General features: G+C 48.4%; 1 protein-coding gene across 7 annotated transcripts in view; it reads left to right on the forward strand.

Annotated features, from left to right (window-relative positions):
- The window catches only part of ANO1 (anoctamin 1), a 143,470-nt gene that overhangs the window by 56,668 nt on the left and 63,779 nt on the right, over positions 1 to 23,023 (forward strand). For 4 of the 7 annotated variants that reach the window (XM_083164552.1, XM_083164554.1, XM_083164553.1 and 1 more), the window contains one exon: positions 7,717 to 7,889. The exons of 2 other annotated variants lie outside the window; for them this stretch is intronic. In XM_083164552.1, the coding sequence (XP_083020678.1) occupies positions 7,717 to 7,889 (173 nt within the window). Of the gene's footprint in view, positions 1 to 7,716; positions 7,890 to 22,620; positions 22,773 to 23,023 lie in introns of those variants that run through there. One more of the 7 variants, XM_083164557.1, reaches the window with a different exon arrangement.

Genomic DNA, 23,023 nt, shown 5'->3' on the forward strand with positions numbered 1-23,023 from the left:
AGCAAACTCCTTCTTTAATGCACAAAACCATGCTGCACTGCAGGTGGGGCAGATGTAACATGTGCAGAGAGAGTTAGATTTAGGTGAGATATTTTGTTTCAGTGCAGAGTAAATACTGGCTGCTTTATTTCTACACTGCAATTTAGATTCAGTTTGAACACACCTCACCCAAATGTAACTCTCTCTGCACATCTGCCCCATCTGCAGTGCAGCATGGTTTTGCCCATTAGAGGGATATTTTGCTTTTGATAGCCAACCTGAATTAGGCTCTTACTGGCATCTAGCTACAGTACGCGGCCGTGAATTTTCTACCACCCTCACACAAGATGGATATACCACATTGGTGCAGCCCAGTTGCCACCCAGATACATCATATAATGGGCGGGATTCTCTAATAATCCCGCCCACACATCGCCGGGTGGGACACGGGAATGTCCCCGAATATCGGGACGTTCCCGCGGTAAACGGGACAGTTGGGAGGTATGCTGCATATTCATTACTGTTTGCGGCCAACCCTTTACCCTAAAGGTTTTCGTACCGCCGCAATTCATGTCAATAAGCAATCTTTATTCACCTGGATGTATTATTATCATGAGTCCGATAGTAACCCGTCCCAGCGATCGGTGAGAAGTAATGAAGACCGGACGATCGGTGAGAGTCAAGCTGTGTACACTTAGTATTGCTCAGTGTCTCCTTCTCATCAGCGAGCAGAGATGGTCGCTGATGAAAGGGAACCTCTGCCTGCGGTGCCGCAGAGGGAATCAGCTGGTCGCAGGAGCAAGCTACTGCGGCCAGCGATCATAAGGGGGCTAAAAACGGGAGCGCGCACCCGGCAATTTATCGCCATTGCACACTCCAATCGCTGGCAATATGGTCGCTCAGCGACCATAATGCCAGCAATTATAGCCTGTATGGGCATCAGTCATAAGGGGGGGACTTCATAGGCTGTTATAGGCTGACGCCATATGAACATAGCATTAGCGGGTGGGGCCTAGCTCTGGACATCCTATCAGGGCCTCTGCAGCCAATATACTTTAACCCTTTGAGTGCCAACATTGCTGTGAGAGAGGTGCAATATATCCACTAGAAATGGCAGCGCCGCTCCCAGCGACTGTTCTTTTTTTTTACCGCAGAGTTTATCAAGACTTCACATCATTTGCCGGCAATAACTAAAGTCGTTCATATTCCTCGACTTCGACCCCGGCATTTTTAGCGAATATTCTGCACATCTCTCACCGCAGCTGTGACACTGAACGGGTTAATTAATAAATAGGCCCCAGAATGGCTTGGGAAACAAAGCGCCTATTTGTTATGATAATTATAATGTCCGGCCCACCAATAATTAAGTATTCTATTCGCTACAAGCATGGGAGCAGCTCAGCATTGCTTCAGCGTGCAAACACTCTCCCCATGAAACGTAGCACTGCCGAGCGTGTCAATCAATGTAAAGGTGCATGAAAGGGAGAGGTTATAATAATTGGCAAAATATTACCCCAGGGCACTACAAACAACCAATCATCTGTGGCGCATCTGTGAAGGACCATTACATTGATTCAGCAACATTCATATTCATAAGGCAAGATTGGGACTGGCATTTGGAGGGTGCGCTGATCATTGTAGTGCCATTTTGAGGTGTCTCCAGGTGAGTTGGGTGCTAATATTACGCAGCGTTAGGGACTTCCTGAACAGAAACACTTTGACAAAGCCGAAGCCGCTGAATCATATATCAATACCAGTAGATGAATTCTATTATCAATGGTTTTCTGTTATCGTGTAGTATTCAAATGTCGTCACTGATTGTTTAAGCGCGCTAGGAAGCATTTCGCCTATTCTCTGGTCTAGACTAACCTCACCTTGTCATTCACCATATAGACAAACAGGAACGTGTGAAGCCATCTCACCTGTCACAATTACTTCATTTATTTGGGTGGGTTTGTCAACTTTTTGGTAAATCATGGATGGTTTATGGCGATGTAGAATAGTTTTGCCATCGATGGGGGAGAACCAGATGGTTTCCCTCCATCGTTGTCAAGCATACAGGAATAGTTTTTTTTTCCCAAAGGGTCTGGACACGGAGCATAGCCCCTAACACCCCCGAAGCCTTGCCCCCATGTTTTTAGTTGGCCCACAGGCCAATCAGTCAAAGAAAATGGATGACCATTGATAAATCGATGGCCAGTTGCATTATTACCATCAATGGCAACCATTGATGGTAATGGCAATGATGGCCATCCCTACTTTTTGGGGCAGTTTCTAAAGCTGATGCTTAGTAAATATGGAAATATTCTGAAGTGAGGATTTTCTTTGGTTTGCCAACAGTTTGGTCTTTGGTAAAACCACCCGAAGACTCAAAGAAAACGCTTAGTAAAAATGCCCCAAATGATGGGATAGAGAGAATAAAAAAAGAAAGAACAAATAAAGAGAGTAAAGGAGAGTAAAAAACAAAGAGATTAATAATGAAGAAAGCAATAAAGAGTGAATGAAGAGAGCAAATGTGTGAGGAAGACTCCCAGCCATCAGATATCATGGTGATATATCTCACACTGGGGTATATGTATGACGCAGTGATAAAAGAGGGGCAGTGATCCTGAGGAGAAGTGGCCCATGGCAACCAATCAGCTGCTCAGTATAATTTAATAGTATGCAAATTATGGATTTTACTTCAGTGGTGATTGGTTGCCATGGACCACTCCTCCTCTGGCTCACGTCTCCTTCCTTAGCACTGCTTCATTCATCTACCCCACTGTATGGCCTCACAATACCTGCGCTCCTCCCCTGAGGAGGAGACAAAGATGGGGTGAAGATCCCAGGCAGAGATAGGTCCAATGAGGAGGTGGATGAGTATAGCTGGTGAGCAATAGTAGATGATGAGACGATATAGTCATAATTGGGAGGGATATAACTGGATTCAGCTAAGCAGATGTGGCTGAATGTCTGTTCCCTACCCAAATATTAAGTTAACTATTGCTGCTTTATAGTATTATAATAAAAAAAAAATGCTGTATTCACCAAGCTCTGCATGGGATGTATTTGGCATCCTGGCACTTAGGATGCCGACATATGGAAGACGGGCACCGCAATCCTGACACCTGTCAGTATAACAACACCCCTCCACAGTCCCGACAGCCTACATCCCGAACATAAGTATCAGGGGTAGGTTAGGATTAGGCTACAGGGGAGGAGGCATAGGGTTAGGCTGCAGTGAGGAAGGGTAAAGGTTAGGCTATGGGGAGTGGTTCAGTTATGCTGTGGGGGGGGGTTACGGTTAGACTGGGGGAGGGGAATTTAGGTTTAGACTGCAGGAGGGGAAGTTAGGGTTAGGCTGTCGGAGAGTGTTTGGGTTCGGCTGTGGAGGGTTAGGTTTAGGCTGCAGGGAGGGTTAGGCTGTGGGGGTGGTTCGGCAATGATATAGGGGGTTAGGCTGCAGAAGGGTGTTTGCGTTAGGTCACGGAGGGTTAGGGTTAGACTGTGGGAGGGGAGGTTAGGGTAAGGCTGCAGAAGGGTGTTTGGGTTAGGCTGTGGGGGGGCAGGGGTGTTAGAGTTAGAATGCCGGAGGGGAGAAGGTTAGAGTAAGGCTATAACAAGATTGAGGATTAGGAGGAGGGAGGGTAGAAGGTTAGAATACTTACCCTATCTGGACCATGGATGGTGGGATCCTGGAGTCGGTCTTCCGACCTCTGACATTCCCAGTGAGGAGATCCGGTTCCCATCCCTTCTGTACAGCGCAGTGATAACAGCACACTTCTGCTTCTGTGCATAGACCCCATTTGGGATATAAGAGAGTGACCCCTGTCCTATGACTGATCCTTTGCATGTACGTTCACATTCGCAAGGTGCGCACATTCGCACTGGCATAAACATCCATTCGCAGGTCAGTGGCAACACCCCCCATCTTTCGGTGTGGAAGATGCACGCATATGTAAGGTTGCTCTGAGGGGGAAAGTGGGCGGGCAGCTGATATCCAGTGATGTCAGATCCCCACCTCCCGCATGTGCGTCACGGCCCCATTAGCATGAGAACGTCCAGCATCCTCAGGGGATCGCCCATGAAACGCTGGGCGTTCCCATATGCTAATAGCCATCCCGGTGCCCCCCTCCCCCGCCCTCCACTCGCAAAGATGAGTGCGTGCACCCAGTGAACAGTTTGTTCGCCAGAGGTGCGCACACCCAGCACATGCGCAGAAATGCGAATGCGCAAACACGCGGCCGAATGGACCTGAGTAAGGTCCTATATGTGTATTATAGATAGATATTCCCCTCATTAAAAGGCCCATACACACTGGTTTGAGCGGCTTTCAGCTCAAAGCCACTCAGTGTGTATGACCCGGCGATGAGCGGTGAGTGCTGCTGCGCGCTCCCACATCATCACCGGGAAAGCCGCTCAGCTGCTGGTTATACCAGCAGATGAGCAGCTTTAAGGACGGCTTTGCATAGCGCTGCGCTACGCAAAGCCATCTGGCCCGCCGCTGTTGGCGCCGGGCAGGGGGAAGGCGGCTCAGTGTGTATGCACTGAGCGGCTTTCCCCCCAGCAATGACAGCGGTCATCGCTGTCCATATACGCTGGGCATAGTCGCCCAGTATGTGTGGACCTTTAGGCCTGGCCTGAGCCATATTTAGCACCTTCGGAGTGCAGTAGTAGGACATTAAGAGCCGGTCTTTGAGATCTCATTGGTGTCATTTTGACCGAGACATACAGGACAACAGAGACAGAGTCAGTGTTACCGGAAACGCCAGAAGATGAAAGTGTATAAATTATACTGGGGGAGACAGGCAGATTGTCTGAGGGTGGTATGCTATGAAGGCTTAGCACAACCCCAGGACGCACCCTAACAGCTCCATCCTTCCCCATCGCCTCTATTTATGTAACGTCCGTGGTAGAAGGAAGAGCTGAGTGACTGCGCACTGTCCCCACGTGTGATAAAGCCTTTGCATGCCATGTTTTCTGCAGAAGGGCTCTATGTATTGTACACGCTGCACCCAGCAGCCGGACTGCTCACTTGAAGTCATGATATACAGTACACATGCGTCGCAATGTTCTGATCGGTCGCTATTGAGGCACGTACGCCTGTTGCTGCCAACTGCGCAAGATTCTCCGCCCCCTGATGTTCTTGGTCAGAAGATGGATAGATAGAAAGATAGACAGTGATATTCATATAGAGTTCATTAAAATGGATTCAGTATTGAATCCCGGCGGTCGGGATCCCGGCGTTCAGAATCCCGACGCCGGAATCCCGACAGCCGAAATGCCGACAAGGGGGGACGTGGATCGCCCCCCCTTGCGGGCTCGCTGCGCTCGCCACGCAGCGGGCCCGGTGCCTCGCTACGCTCGGCACACTAATTTATTCTCCCTCCCGGGGTGTCGTGGACACCCCAGGAGGGAGAAAGTGTCGGCATTTCGGCGGTCGGGATTCCGGCGTCGGGATTCTGAACGCCGGGATCCCGACCGCCGGGATCTTAACTGCATCCCCATTAAAATTGCCAGCAGCCATTGCAGCGCTTTAAATAGATATTCAAGGACACAATTATTAATATCTTTTACATGGCGCCACCAGGGCTCCGCGGCGCTGAGCACAGAATATAAAGTATGTATATGTTTTGTTATTTTAATTCTTGTTTTGTTGCCGTTCCATAAGGTTTTCTTAAGCTCGTTCTATGACCTCTGACGCTTTGGTTACAACATATTTACGTCTCAAATTCCCCAAATGTCTAGGGACGGAGCAGAGGATGTGAACTGAACCAATATATCGTAAACCATTAAAGAAAATGTGCCGTCCGATGATTGCACTCCGCGCACATTAATAAGGAACAGAGCAGAGGGTCCACCTTCGTTAAAGTTTTCTCCAACAGGGTTACAACAAAGCACACCCGTTTATTAGGTGTATATAGATTGGAAGCTGGCGAGCAGGGCCTTCCTACCTCTATGACTGTCTGTTATTAGCCAGTCTTGTTCTTTCACTGTTGTTCCTAATTGTTTTGTATTATAATTGCAAAGCGCAACAGAACTTGCTGCACTATGGGCCCGATTCAGAACTGTGGACTGATTCATACCTAATCGCTGGGCTGCAAATGTTCGGAAGCCTAGCGATGCGGTAAACACCACCCATCACCCCCACCCTTCTGCACACGCTAATTCCCGCCCCTGTGCATGGCTGCCAGTTTGTTTGCAGCTGTGCACATAGGGAGAAATCCATTCTCCCTGTTCGCAGCGCCAATTAAACCAGAACTTACTCGGCGCTGTGTTGGCCATGGTGAAAAGGAGGCCGCTGTTGACATCAGCAACCCACCCTCCCAACAGCCAAAGAATGCCCAGAAAACGGTCGCAGCACGCCCCCAAACGGCTGTGCCCTGTCAATCACTCAGCGAGCGGCCAGCGGTCACAGGCATTTGGAGCCTGTGTTTTACAGGCTACGAACGCACATGCGTACTGAGGACCATGCGCATCGGATGATCGCAAGGCTGCGATTTTGCATATCGATATTGTGCGGAAATGCAGATGACGGTGAGTAGATAACCGCCACCGAGACAGGAGGAGGAAACACCCCGTGCAAATTTGCGAAAGAACTGAGAAAATATTGCAGATCACGACCCACCCGCAAATCCATACACAATTCCCGAACCATCTAATGCATTTTCCAGTCTGTGCAAATGTGAGTAAGTCTTAACCCACCGGTCATCTGCACCAGAACAGGCTGCTCGAGGCCGGCGCTGACCACCCCCCACCCCCCCGATAACGCTTTGGCACGTCTGCATTTTTATGCAACTCACAGAAAATGCTCGGTTACCACCCCCCAAATGTCAGCTTTGCATCTCTGATCCATACACTATTTCTGTCGATAATCAGGCTTGCGCATGCACGATGCGATCCGTTTGCATTCGCAGTGATTCGATAATCACTCGATCTACAAATTCACTGATCAGCAATTAACTCTGAATCTGGCCCTATATACCAAACTGTTAATAAATAATTAGAGGGGTAATTCTGGTTGGAATTTGCTGCTTAGCGAGCCATCAAACGCCGCCCGCCGGGCGAGCAAATGCCCCACCCCCGCCGCCGTGCGAATTTCCCCGCCGCATTGTGAATGGATGTTTTGCATAAATATCTCTTAACAGGGGAGCGTACGGGGGAGAAATCATATGACTATCGAATGATTTTTTTTCCCCTGTTCGCAAATATACAGTAAATCAGTCTTGATTGACCCATATTTACAGCGTCTGGCTCCGAGAACAGGTCGGGCAGCTGACGCCCTGTGATGTCAGCCACCCGCCAGGCAGCTGCCCACCTGCACTGGCATGGGGACGAAGGTGTCCGCACAGCAGCCCTGCACATGCACATTTGAGAATATACGCATGCGCAGAGAGCAAACAGATCAGGATCAAGCCCTGGATTCAGATCACATTATGACGATGGCCCCCCCCTGTACAGGTATCCCAATGCAGAATCTACCCACACTCCAGGAAAACTTTTATAAACCTGGAGGAAAAGGGGGACCAATGGCAAGCACTGTTTACATAAAGCAACGTGTGATTTTATTGTGTGATTGCTGAGCAATACCCTGTGACAAGGAATTCCCGGAGGCTTCCCATGTAACACAAGCAGCTGGGCAGAGCAAGCAGGAAGGCAATAGAGGCTGTGCTAGGGAGAGCAGGTTTTTGGAGGCGTGGGAGAGACGGGCTCTGATCACTGCCTGAATTGGATGTGCTCTTGTGTCATTTGCAGAACTACACAGCGTATGCGGAGCCTTGCAGGGCGATCCTCTGTCTGCAGAAAGTTTACATGAGACAATGAAGGAGAACGACAAGTACCATGTCAGTGCGGACGAGGAGAAGGGAATCCACATCATCAACATCAAGGCGATAGAAGACATTGGCTACATCCAACCTGACTCACTGGTAAGAGGCAGATGCTGTGAGTAACATATGTCAGCGCACTGTGTATAGCGGACAGCAATGGTCTTATGCATCTTCTACAGCTGGAGAACAAGCCCCTATGGAATTTCACTGTACAATGACTTTAACCCCTTCATGGTCACTTGAGAATTCCGTGCAAACTCCCAGTGACTGTCATCTCTAGGAGACTCAAGGGGCGGTATTCAATTGTTTTTTTAATATTTTTTTTACCTGCATTTCAGTTTGCTATCCCCGGGGGTGGTGATCTGAAATGAGCGAATGCACGGCTAAACCTGCGCAATAGGCGCAAACAAAATAGATCATTTGAATATTACCCTAGGATCTCTCGTCTCTTTTGCCGAGAGATGAGGCGCGATATAACAATTGAATACCACTTAAGTTGTACCTTTAGTGACAATGCTTCACTCATCAGTCTGCCTTCTTGTGTACACTAGTATATGTGCAGGAAGCTAGCAATCTAAAATAGAATCGCCAGTGATAAATGCTCAGTCCATATATATATATATATATATATATATATATAGTGGATGGAAAGAAAGCGGCACTCGGAGGTCTTTTCAGCAATGTATATTTTCAAAAAGTGACTGACGTTTCGAAGCTTGCACTCCTTTATCAAAGTGAATAGGTGAGACTCACCTATTCACTTTAATAAAGGAGTGCAAGCTCCGAAACATCAGTCACTTTTTGAAAATATACATTGCTGAAAAGACCTCCGAGTGCCGCTTTCTTTCCATCCACTACTCGATACCTTTAATGGCATCGGGGCAGCTGACACCACAGAGGAGAGTGCCAGACTGCAAACCGTCCACTATATATATATAGATATATATATATATATATATATATATATATATATATAGATATATATATAGATATATATATAGATATATATATATTTATTTATCACATGCCGATCTTATAAATCAATCAGGTGACCTTTTCGAATTGTGCAATGAATCAGTTAAGTAAATAACACTTGTCGACACAAACATCGGGGTCAATGTCTTCTACCTGCTTCATTAAAACTGTCCAAGTGGCCCAAATATTTTACATGTACTGTACGGGACCAAAGTGGAGCAGGAAAAAACTATTCATTATCCAGTTCACAATCTTATTAGCCATTTCTAAATGGGAACAGTTTTGTTCTGTCTTTATCAAACTTTATTTTCCTTTCTTAGTAACTTCCCTGACTGTTTGTAACCATCCTGCAAAAACCCACTGGCATCCTAAACCCACCTGTAATCCTCCAGACTAGGGTATAAGATTGCAGTGCAGGTATTCAGGACGTACTGTGCCTGTTGTCCTGGGTCATTTTATGTGTGGATTTTATATTCTAGAACTAGCATTTATTTAGTATTAATAGCAACGCAGGCAAAGCAGCCATCCCTGCAGCACTGAATCCATGCCATTAGTGGTTATGCGAGTGGGGAAAGCTCAGAAAGGGGCAATTCTGCCAGGTTTTGACAGAAGCGCCACTTGGACATAATCCATTGCCAACATTTTTATGCATAACATCCCTTTTTTGGATTAGTCACATATGTGCATCTAGTTTCACTGTGTCTGCTTTCAGTTTGCCAATGTCACATACACGACTAAGGCGCATAGTTATCGAAACACCGAGAGAAATAAAGTAGAAAGCAATACATCACCAATCTGCCCCTAATTGTCAGTTTTCCAATGTAGCCTGTAACGTGAAATTTAGCAGCATTTAGCAGTGGTTAGTGCTTTTTTTGTTCGCTACGTTATCTCTCTCTCCAAGCGTTAATAACTACCCACCTAAATGTACTTTCATAACCCCTAAATGTATTATAGTGAGTAATAATGGATTCAGTTAGTCATACTATTATACATGACTAAGTGGGATATTTTGCGTGAAGAGAGATAAATAAATCACTAATCAAGCAGCCCCCAACTGCCATTTTTAGAACACAGCCTGTAACATGAAAGTTAGAAGCTGATTGGTTAGTGCTTTTAGCTCTCTAATTTATCTCTCCCAGCTTTGGTAACGACCCCCCTATATGTGATATAGGCCCTTATTCTGGTTGGTGCGGTAATGTCCGCGTGCGTTCGTGCCGCCGATGGTTTGTGTCTGCGCATGTGCAGAGGCGTCTCTGCGCATGTGTGAACGGGACGCACGGCCAAATACCGCATGAAATGTGTACAGGGGCGTGAAGGGCTGTTTGGGCTCATTACCATATGTTTATACCCCGCGTTTCATGGGCGTTCCCATGCAAACGCTGGGCGTACGTATGGTAATGCGGCCGTGACGCACGAGTAGGGGGCGGACATATGACATTGCCGGATGTCAGCTGCCCGCCCAGATCCCTGCTTTTGCACGGAGAAATGCCCGTGTGGTCTGAGGTTGCGGGAGCTGGCGGACCACTCGGCCCTGCATTCGATGTTCTGCGACCATCGAATGATGGGGGAGGTTCCAAGAGATGGAGGAGGTGTATCCGTAAGAAATTTACTCGTGCTCCGTGCGGTCAGCGGATTACCGCATTCGGACGGAGTGAGCGATCCGTACGAAAGGCGGGGTTTAGGACGCACGGTCCTGCCCGCATATTCGGCTCCGGCCGCACCGACCAGAATAAGGTCCATAGTGAGTATTACTTTGCGATGTTAGATTTTGCTGTCATATAGCACCCAGATGGTGAGGTATGTGCAGGTCTGTATACGGCTGGTGCAATTAGAACTCAGAGTTCTCTGTAAGTAACGAGCACAATTAAAGGCCGCACACATTCTGGGAAACTCACCAATAGCAGCTCATAAGGGAAAAACTCGACACCATTAAGAGGCTAATTACAGATCCAACCAGGGACAGAACAATACCCCCCTCCCAAAAGAACAGTTAATGGAATTGTCCAAATGTGGGAATCCACTTAACATACAAGTTTGCAGAATAAGGGTCCCCCGTTACCTGTATCTGCGTCAAGTCCATTCGCAGTGGCCGTTCGTTCGCACGGAGACCGATGTTTGGCGTATGCGCACCTGCATTTCTGCGCTTGTGCATGTGCTGGTTGCCTGCAGCCATGGCAAACAGACTGCGTGCACCCAACATTGCTGGCGGTGGGTGGGGAGGGGGCGTGGTGCGGCGGCCGGGGTACTCACCCTCGGGAACGCCCAGCATTTCGTGGGCTTTCTTATGAAAACACTGAGTGTTCCCATGGTAATCGCCCGGTAACATGGGTGCTGGGGGTGGGCAGCTTTGATATGCGTGCACACACCACATCTTTCGATGGTCAGCGTGCGAAGGGAGGGCGGGCGTACCACCGTTCACAGAGCAGGTTCTGGTTGACTTGCAAGGGTGCAAATTTGCATCCGAGTGAGTCAACCAGAATAACCCCCTTGGTTTGCCAATGGACAAAATCATGCTGCACTGCAGGTGGGGCAGATGTAACATGTGCAGAGAGTGTTAGATTTGGGTGAGTTATTTTGTTTCTGTGCAGGGTAAATGCTGGCTGCTGTATTTTTACACTGCAATATAGATATTGGTACTTGTGTACTATCACGGCGCCCATCGCATCGCAGACCAAAAGGCATGTGATGTATGCGATGCGACGCGATTGGCACCCGATGGTATACAATTTAAAATTGTATACCATTGTATATGGCATACAATGCGATGCGATGTTAAATTGTATAAGCACCCTAATGGGGGCTTACAATGTTAAATGCACCCCCACGCCCATCCCCACTATGAACGTGAACCCGAAGTGTCGCGAGCGCAGCGAGCCCGCGAGGGGCGGCGGTACGCGTCCTCTGACCTTTTCATACCCCCACTATCCACGTCGGCGTGGAGTTGATTCTATATAGTGTGGCGAGCGCATCAAGCCACCGAGCCCGAAGCGTGGCGAGCGCAGCGAGCCCCGCAAGGGGACGTGCATTACTTCACAGGTATTACTCGTCCCCTCGCGGGGTTCGCTGTGCTCGCCACACTATATAAAATCAACTCCACGCCGACGTGGATAGTGGGGGTATTAAAAGGTCGGAGGATGAGTACTGCCGCCCCTCGCTGCGCTCGCCACGCTTCGGGTTCACGTTCATAGTGGGGGTGGCGTGGGGGTGCATTTAACATTGTAAGCCTCCATTAGGGTGCTTATACACTTTAACATTGCATCGCAGTGCATCGGGTGTATGCCATGCGATGCGATTAAAAGTTGTGCGACCAAATATCGTGGGCGCCATGCTAGTACACAAGTACCTAGATATCACTTTGAAGTAAACACCCCACCCAAATCTTATTTTCTCTGCACATGTTACATCTGCCCCACCTGCAGTGCAGCATGGTTTTGTCTATTAGCAAACCAAATGTGCTTTGCGAATGAACCTAAATCACCCCCTAAATGTCACCACACCCCTGCACTTGAGAACCGAATCCATCTGCACCTCTGCAGCTGATAAATATTGGCAGATATACAGACATAGGGGTGATCTGGTGTCCTCCCCTCCAGGTGACTATAATGGGGACAGGTCAGCACTTTCCAATAGTGGACATACTGTACCTTCAGATATGATTGTTACGCCGCTCTGACTGGCGAGTCCCTGAGAGCCCATACACGTGTGTAGCAGCATCACATGGGTATTAGCCTAGGGCACCTGGGACCTGTAATCAGGCCCTATATATCTTGGTCCAAATTTCATCTACACATTCAGATCTTTTGCCGAGATACTCTAGAACCTCAGCTGGTTGTACTGTTAAAAAAGTTTTTTTAAGTGTTAATGTAACAATACAAAGATAAAATATGAATGAAATGTTCAATACAGCCAAATATATGATTATTACTGTCATAATACAGCACCTGGGATTAAGCGTAAATTGGACCTAGTACAGATCAGTGAACATTAATCCGGACATTCCATCTGCTTAAATAATCACTTTATAAATGAGTGAGCAGGGAACAAATATATTCATTATGTCAATAAGATCAGTAACCAGCGCATGTACTATAGGTGCAGGTTCCGTAACAGGTGTTACCCTCCACTTGTGATCGCATACAGATAATATATAGAATAATAGAATAAATGATGATTTTATTTACATAGAGACACATAGCTTGCAGTGCTAGAACGATGATGAGATATACTCTGAATGCCGTCATTGTAGATACCCCCCCCGTAGGCATTAAATAGTGGGGGTGAGGCTACAATGACGTAATCATGCATCCATACCCTGCTCCGCCCACCCCTGTTGAGGCCACACATCCTATTATGCCAGCCTGGCACCAGAAAGTCAGTAAGCATGCACAGGGCTGCATATGAAAATCTGCCAGTCTGGGATGAGATGAGAGACTGCTGTCTTCGCTTGCCAGCGATTAACACATAGGGGTCAGTTATCAAGGCCTGCGATATACGGTGCTGCAATTATAACTAACACTGGTCCCACTCTCAAGATAGCCGTCTCCTTTGTGAGAAACAGAATATGATGGCAGATAGCAACCACTTGGCCCATCTAGTCTGCCACTCTAGGGTTCGTTTGTGTCGGGACCCAATTAAGTACCAGTATATGATTGAATTGTGGGAGGAAACCCACGCAAATCTTGGGAGAATATACAAACTCCACACAGATAGAGCCGCAGTATCTTCAATAAAAGTCTTGTGCGTTAATATATATAATAAAATGGTTTATGGCCTAATCCAGGGCTTCTTGTCTTACAGCAGAGATATGCCGCCTATCCCAACGCATAAGCAGAAGATTTAAACTGCGTTATTCATTGCTATGGGAGCGCTGTCACATGACACATAGATGGGAGTTCTATTTCAGATGGTAGATTGCTATGGGCAACCAATCAGATACTATCAATTATCTTCCAGAAGGTGCTAAATAAATAAGTAGATTCTGATTGGTTGTCCATAGCGGCATCCCATGTGAAAAAGAAGTCCCCTCTTGGTAAATGTCCCCCGTATTCTCATTGTTATGTTCATTATTAAAAAAAAAAAATAGTTAAAAGCCCGACAAAATACTGGCATTTGCAATGTACTTTCACTCTGAGCACCCCAGTCCCTATCTGCTCCTAAGTCCATTCTCTGTCTCCACAGCTCCCGCTCTCCCAGTGGCGTAACTATAATATTTCCTCACCCCGGACAAGAAAGTTTCCCGTGCCCCCCACCCATAATTCCCCTTACACTATACGCCACACACCATATTGCCACTTACACATTTCGCCACACACCGTAATGGCCCTTACACAATATACTCCACACACCGTAATGCCTTACACTATACTCCACACACCGTAATGCCTTACACTATACTCCACACACCGTAATGCCTTACACTATACTCCACACACAGTAATGCAGAGTACATATACGCCACACACTGTAATGCCCCTTACACTATATGCCATACACTGTAATGCCCCTTACATTATACACCACACAGCATAATGCCCCTTACACTATACACCACACACCATAATGCCACTTACACTATACACCACACACCATAATGCCACTTACACTATACTCCACACACCGTAATGCCTTACACTATACTCCACACACAGTAATGCAGAGTACATATACGCCACACACTGTAATGCCCCTTACACTATATGCCATACACTGTAATGCCCCTTACATTATACACCACACAGCATAATGCCCCTTACACTATACACCACACACCATAATGCCACTTACACTATACACCACACACCATATTGCCCCTTACACTATATGCCACACATTGTAATGCATTGTACACTATACACCACACACCTTAATACACCTTACACTGTAATGCCACTTACACTATACGCCACACACTGTAATGCCCCTTTCACTACATGCCACACACCGTAATGCACCTTACATTATACACCACACACCGTAACGCCCCTTGCACTATACGCCACACACTGTAATGCCATTAACACTATACACCACACACGTAATGCCCCTTACACTATACGCCACACACCATAATGCCCCTTACATTATACACCACACCCTCTAATGCCCCTTACACTATACACCACACACCGTAATGCCCCTTACACTATACACCACACACTGTAATGCACCTTACATTATACACCACACCCTCTAATGCCCCTTACACTATACGCCATACACTGTAATGCCACTTACAATATAAGCCACACACTGTAAATGCCCCTTACACTATACACCACACACTGTAAAGCACCATACACTATACCCCACACACTGTAATGCCCCTTACACTATACGCCGCACACTGTAATACACCTTACACTATACACCACACACACTGTAATGCCCCTTACACTATACACCACACACTGTAATGCACCATACTCTATACACCACACACTGTAATGCCCCTTACACTATACACCACACACTGTAATGCACCATGCACTATACCCCACACACTGTAATGCCACTTACCCTATACCCCACACACTGTATTGCCCCTTACACTATATGCCACACACTGTAATGCCCCTTACACTATACGCCGCACACTGTAATACACCTTACACTATACACCACACACCGTAATGTCCCTTACACTATACCACACACACTGTAATGCAACATACACTATACATCACACACTGTAATGCCCCTTACACTATACACCACACACCGTAATGCCCCTTACACTATACACCACACACCGTAACGCCCATTACACTATACACCACACACCATAATGCCCCTTACACTATACGCCACACACCAAAATGCCCCTTACACTATACACCACACACGTAACGTCCATTACACTATACACCACACACCATAATGCCCCTTACACTATACACCACACACTGTAATGCCCATTACACATTGTATATATTATACATATACAGTATACACGTGTAGCATCAGAGTGCCTCTACGCGAGTATAAATACTGTATACACAACACAGTGCCATAAAAGAATATGGAGGCTTCTCTATATACTTACTATGGGCAGCAGCTGCAGGGGTACAGGTGCATGCAATACTGTCCTTGCCATTGAAAGCCCCCCTCTTTCAGGCAGAATCAGCAGCTCCTCGTTGTCTGTGTGGCAGGAGCCGATAAGACTGATAACAGTGCAGTGAGTGGACTCTGGGAGGGCAGGGGAGGAGGTGGATTCAGCTTCATAAAGGCTGATGAATGCTCCCAACAACCAGCCTGCGCCAACCCTCCCCCCAGTTCAGAGTCCATTAAGCTCAGATCAGCTCCCGCTAAGCCCCAGCCTGTCACGGAGCCCTGGACCCTGTATTCTACGTACCTCCCCTGCTGAAGTCCCAACAGCAGCGGCAGCCTCCTACGGACAGCTGGAAGAGAGATCCTTCCGGCTGTCAGGTGCTCCCTGCAGACCCCATGGGCGCTGGCTCCCCCAAGTCACCGCGAGGTCTGCCACAGCATAGTTACACCACTGCTCTCTCCATATCCAGCAATTTTGAAACAGATCAATGTCCCTGCAAAAATTGCTTTCACTTTCTGTTATAACATCTTTTAGCAAACAAAGCAGTCATTTGACGAGGGGCCTCTAGTGGTCAGTGGTGGTACTTCACCTCATAGAGATGAGAGGTAGTTAGCCTTTTATATAGATAAGTAAATAAAAAAATACCTCCCAACATTTGACGTGGCCTATGGAAGAGGGGTGTGTCTTCACAGGGATGCCGCATCCTCAGGCCACACCCCTGTCTTTTACCCCTCTGCATAGGCGCTGTGCGCTCACTCCCAACTGACCCCACCCTTCCCCACCATTGGACACTGCCGGCCCGGCGCGGGATGCAGGACCGTCCAAAAAACCAGTTGGGAGGTATGATTAAACTCACACCCAGAAATAGACGTGGACAGGGAGTGTATTATGTAAAAACCTTTGTAAAACGGGGGGAATCATTAATGTGTAGTGTCACTCTGTAAATACTGTCTGGCATAATGGTAATTGTTTCGCTATAGCTTTTGTATATTATTGTATGCTGTGTACTGTTGGATTGTGTATTTGGTTGCAGGCTACGGTGTGTATCTTGCCAAACATCAGCTCTTTCTACTTGTAGTTTTAACCCGAGGCTTTGAGTTTTTAAAACCTTTCAGCATCTCTGGGTTTATATATAGCCGGATTGTTGGCATAACTCAGCCCGGACTCTCTTACTCATGCCTTACTGTGATTTTTGGCTTCTAGGTCAGAGACACCGGCATTGAAGCAAATGTTATGTAAGGCTCCATGCCATTCTTAGCCATGCCGATGGGGAAGTGAGGCCTGACGGATCTCTTGCACCTAGTATGGGTCATACTGAGTGATGACAGTTGAGGCGGTTGGGGTGAAATGAGTGGGTGGCGCAGCTTTCTGCTGGCGGGTGCTCGGACCCTCGCATTCTATGTACGGAATCTGGTATTAGCATAAGGTAGTAAATAAGGCCCTTTGCATCATGTCTTTGCATCATGTACAGTACAGTGTACTACTGGGGCAGACCTACTGGCCAGATTGGGGGGGGGGTCAGTACCCCTGGACTCCCCTCTAGAGCCCCCTGTGGTCATCACAGACGTACAGATGGTGCAGCTCTCAATGGATCTGCTCCTGGCAATAGAATCGGCAATCGCAACTGTGCACCATCTGACAGAAGGGGGCACGCACTTGAGACGTTTGCTTGATCCATTCTGTCAGAGCCCTCTGCCGGATCCCTGCTGCTCCGCCGTAGGCCCCCGCAGCCCCCACTCGCCCTCCCATCTCCATTAAGTGGAGATGGGCAGGGAATCCGCTCCCCGCCGTCGTGCTGACTGTTTTGTTTTTTTTAGCTATGGGTTTTGTGCATGGGAGTGGGGTAGTGCTGCAGCTTCACCTATCTGCCAATGTGACAATGATTAATGGTGCTGAGCATTGGGAGCCAAGGCACACTGACTGCACAAGTGCATTACTGGGAGCTGACTAAGTCCCATGAGACTTTGCACAAGAGGTCAGAGGCTGAGAAGCTTGTGCTGTGCTCTGATTGTTAGAGCTCATCACATGCTTCTCAGGCCCATGGAAGACAGAAGCAGCGGCCTCGTCATGGGAGGGTTTTTCATCAGAGGCAGCGCTGAGCCTGTGAGTTCTCATACAGAGTAATGTACAGAGGGACAAACACAAGCTTTTCATGTGGTGTGTATATATATATATATATATATATATATATATTAATCCCCTTAATCCCCCACCCTGCAGTTATCCATTGACCAAGTTTACCCTGTGTTGTGACAGTGTAATATACTCCCGTGCAGTTTGCGGCCAGTATTGACAAGTGGGAGAGGACCCCCCTATCTAAAGTCACACGGGCCCCCCGAAGGCTTAATCAGCCCCTGCCTATGTTCCAGAGTGATTAAGAGAAATTGAGCGTTTGCGTGAGGTAATGGGGGCGGCAGACATGTTGGATCCCTGTTGCGGTAGTGTTGCAGTCAGGACCATGTATTTTTAATCCCGTCCACGAGCGCACCAGGTGGGGCAGCCATAGTGGACACACTACAGAAGTGTGTGATCCTGTTACATAAACTGTGTGTACAGTAGAAGCAGTGTATCTGCCATTCCCTGGGACTAGAGGCCGGGCCTGTCGCTGTTATTTTGGATATTCCACATTTTCCTGTAATTATGCACACCAGGGTGCCAGTTGTAGAACATATAACAGTGCGCTATGAGATATTTTTGCTGTCCTCTTTTGTTTACAATACAAAGAATCTAGAGAGGATTTCCGGGAAAAATGTGGCGGGTGTGAGGGAGAAGAACGGAGCACAGACATCTTGTGCGCAGTTTGGAAACCCGGACTTTTTATTTTTCACTCTCGCTTAGCAGGATTGGTGATCTTTCCTGTTGGTTTCATTCGAGCTGCATTCATATTGGTAAAGAGCGCAATCTACCCCCTGGGCCTGATTCAGTATCACTCGCTAAGCAGCCTGGTGGCAGACAGAGTGGTGCATCTCTGGTGGCAGCCATCACTGTGTATCTCTGGTGGCAGTCATCACTAAGTATCTCTGGTGGCAGTCATCACTAAGTATCTCTGGTGGCAGTCATCACTGAGTATCTCTGGTGGCAGCCATCACTGGGTATCTCTGGTGGCAACCATAACTGGTATCTCTGGTGGCAACCATAACTGGTATCTCTGGTGGCAACCATGGCTGGGTATATCTAGTGGCAGCCACCACTGTGTTTCTCTGGTGGCAGTCATCACTGGGTATCTCTGGTGGCAGTCATCACTGGGTATCTCTGGTGGCAGTCATCACTGGGTATCTCTGGTGGCAGCCATCACAGGGTATCTCCGGTGGCAACCATAACTGGTATCTCTGGTGGCAGCCATCACTGGGTATCTCTGGTGGCAGCCATGGCTGGGTATATCTAGTGGCAGCCATCACTGGGTTTCTCTGGTGGTAACCATAACTGGTATCTCTTGTGGCAGTCATCACTGGGTATCTCTGGTGGCAGTCATCACTGGGTATCTCTGGTGGCAGTCATCACTGGGTATCTCTGGTGGCAGCCATCACCGGGTATCTCTGGTGGCAACCATAACTGGTATCTCTGGTGGCAACCATGGCTGGGTATATCTAGTGGCAGCCACCACTGTGTTTCTCTGGTGGCAGTCATCACTGGGTATCTCTGGTGGCAGTCATCACTGGGTATCTCTGGTGGCAGTCATCACTGGGTATCTCTGGTGGCAGCCATCACAGGGTATCTCCGGTGGCAACCATAACTGGTATCTCTGGTGGCAGCCATCACTGGGTATCTCTGGTGGCAGCCATGGCTGGGTATATCTAGTGGCAGCCATCACTGGGTTTCTCTGGTGGTAACCATAACTGGTATCTCTTGTGGCAGTCATCACTGGGTATCTCTGGTGGCAGTCATCACTGGGTATCTCTGGTGGCAGTCATCACTGGGTATCTCTGGTGGCAGCCATCACAGGGTATCTCCGGTGGCAACCATAACTGGTATCTCTGGTGGCAGCCATCACTGGGTATCTCTGGTGGCAGTCATCACTGGGTATCTCTGGTGGCAGCCATCACCGGGTATCTCTGGTGGCAACCATAACTGGTATCTCTGGTGGCAGCCATCACTGGGTATCTCTGGTGGCAGACATAACTGGTCCCTCTGGTGGCAACCATAACTGGTATCTCTGGTGGCAGCCATCACTGGGTATCTCTGGTGGCAGCCATGGCTGGGTATCTCTGGTGGTAACCATAACTGGTATCTCTTGTGGCAGTCATCACTGGGTATCTCTGGTGGCAGTCATCACTGGGTATCTCTGGTGGCAGCCATCACAGGGTATCTCCGGTGGCAACCATAACTGGTATCTCTGGTGGCAGCCATCACTGGGTATCTCTGGTGGCAGTCATCACTGGGTATCTCTGGTGGCAGTCATCACTGGGTATCTCTGGTGGCAGCCATCACCGGGTATCTCTGGTGGCAACCATAACTGGTATCTCTGGTGGCAGCCATCACTGGGTATCTCTGGTGGCAGCCATGGCTGGGTATATCTAGTGGCAGCCATCACTGGGTTTCTCTGGTGGTAACCATAACTGGTATCTCTTGTGGCAGTCATCACTGGGTATCTCTGGTGGCAGTCATCACTGGGTATCTCTGGTGGCAGCCATCACAGGGTATCTCCGGTGGCAACCATAACTGGTATCTCTGGTGGCAGCGATCACTGGGTATCTCTGGTGGCAGTCATCACTGGGTATCTCTGGTGGCAGTCATCACTGGGTATCTCTGGTGGCAGCCATCACCGGGTATCTCTGGTGGCAACCATAACTGGTATCTCTGGTGGCAGCCATCACTGGGTATCTCTGGTGGCAGCCATAACTGGTCCCTCTGGTGGCAACCATAACTGGTATCTCTGGTGGCAGCCATCACTGGGTATCTCTGGTGGCAGCCATGGCTGGGTATCTCTGGTGGCAGCCATCACTGGGTATCTCTGGTGGCAGCCATCACCGGGTATCTCTGGTGGCAACCATAACTGGTATCTCTGGTGGTAGCCATCACTGGGTATCTCTGGTGGCAGCCATCACTGGGTATCTCTGGTGGCAGCCATGGCTGGGTATCTCTTCTGGTGGCAGCCATGGCTGGGTATCTCTGGTGGCAGCCATCACTGGGTATCTCTGGTGGCAGCCATCACCGGGTATCTCTGGTGGCAACCATAACTGGTATCTCTGGTGGTAGCCATCACTGGGTATCTCTGGTGGCAGCCATCACTGGGTATCTCTGGTGGCAGCCATGGCTGGGTATCTCTGGTGGCAGCCATCACTGGGTATCTCTGGTGGCAGCCATCACCGGGTATCTCTGGTGGCAACCATAACTGGTATCTCTGGTGGTAGCCATCACTGGGTATCTCTGGTGGCAGCCATCACTGGGTATCTCTGGTGGCAGCCATGGCTGGGTATCTCTGGTGGCAGCCATCACTGGGTATCTCTGGTGGCAGCCATCACCGGGTATCTCTGGTGGCAACCATAACTGGTATCTCTGGTGGTAGCCATCACTGGGTATCTCTGGTGGCAGCCATCACTGGGTATCTCTGGTGGCAGCCATAGCTGGGTATCTCTGGTGGCAGCCATCACTGGGTATCTCTGGTGGCAGCCATCACCGGGTATCTCTGGTGGCAACCATAACTGGTATCTCTGGTGGTAGCCATCACTGGGTATCTCTGGTGGCAGCCATGGCTGGGTATCTCTTGTGGCAGTCATAACTGGTATCTCTGGTGGCAGACATTGCTGGGTATCTCTGGTGGCAGCTATCATTGGGTATCTCTGGTGGCAGCCATGGCTGGGTATCTCTAGTGGCAGCCATCACCGGGTATCTCTGGTGGCAACCATAACTGGTATCTCTGGTGGCAGTCATAACTGGTATCTCTGGTGGCAGACATCGCTGGGTATCTCTTGTGGCAACCAGAACTGGTATTTCTGGTGGCAGCCATCACGGGTATCTCTAGTGGCAGCCATGGCTGGGTATCTCTGGTGGCAGCCATCACTGGGTATCTCTGGTGGCAACCATAACTGGTATCTCTGGTGGCAGCCATCACTGGTATCTCTGGTGGCAACCATAACTGGTATCTCTGGTGGCAACCATAACTGGTATCTCTGGTGGCAGCGATCACTGGGTATCTATGGTGGCAGATATGGCTGGGTATCTCTGGTGGCAACCATAACTGGTATCTCTGGTGGCAACCATAACTGGTATCTCTGGTGGCAGCCATCACCGGGTATCTCTGGTGGCAGCCATCACTGGGTCTCTCTGGTGGCAGCCATTGCCATGTATCTTGGGTATTTCCTGTGATAGCTTCCTCACTGTACGCAGGACTCCGCCATTCTCTCCTTTGTATTAAACATTTTTTTAATTATTTGCATATGTATTAGTTATTGTGTGCGCGCAGCATATGCCCCGAAAGCCTAAAACCGTTTTTTAGGACAATGGTATGTGTTAGCCAGGACCTTAAGCGGGCCCCTGAGGACCCTGAGCGTTATCTCTGATAAGTCGCGATCAGCTGCTGTGGTGACATTTTATTGGTAAATAATGGTGAGATCCTGATAATCCCTCGGCGTATTCTTAGGCTGACTCCAATTACAGACAATCTATGTGCTGGGTTACTATCTCCGCACAGAGATGAATCTGGTTGTCACGGCCCAGAATTCATAGGGTTCCATCAGAATCCCCAAATAAGATTCCGTAGGAGCTGTGCATTCATCCACTGAGGGAAGGTGTGTAGACCTGGAGCTGGATGCTAGGATCCCTTTACTGGGAGGGGTTCTGCTTCCCTGTGCAGCTGGGCGGTTTATTACCCTGGAGAATCAGGTGATCCATTTGCCCTGTTGCTTGTCCAGGCTGCAAGTAAGATGGGCCCAGCAGAGGATGACCTGTGTGTATATGAATCCCCAGTGCCTCTGCCCCCAAAATGCACTGATCAACCCAAACAGTTTGGACTAATACAAGTAAGTGAAGAGATTCTTCTATTTGCACCACTGTGTCGGCATTCTCATGTCAACATCTTACCTTTTGACTGCCGAACTGTTGACAAATCGTATATATCCTTACAGTATTTAACAAGACCAAGTAGTGCCAATCATTGTGTAATGCATCCTCTGGCTACTGACATTAAAGCACAGTTTTTCAATTGATTGCATCAAGCCCTGGAGTGATGCTCATCATTGGTTTTATATATATATATATATATATATATATA

The sequence above is a fragment of the Crinia signifera genome, chromosome 11, assembly GCF_055691185.1.
Source record: "Crinia signifera chromosome 11, ASM5569118v1, whole genome shotgun sequence".
NCBI classification, from domain to species: domain Eukaryota; kingdom Metazoa; phylum Chordata; class Amphibia; order Anura; family Myobatrachidae; genus Crinia; species Crinia signifera.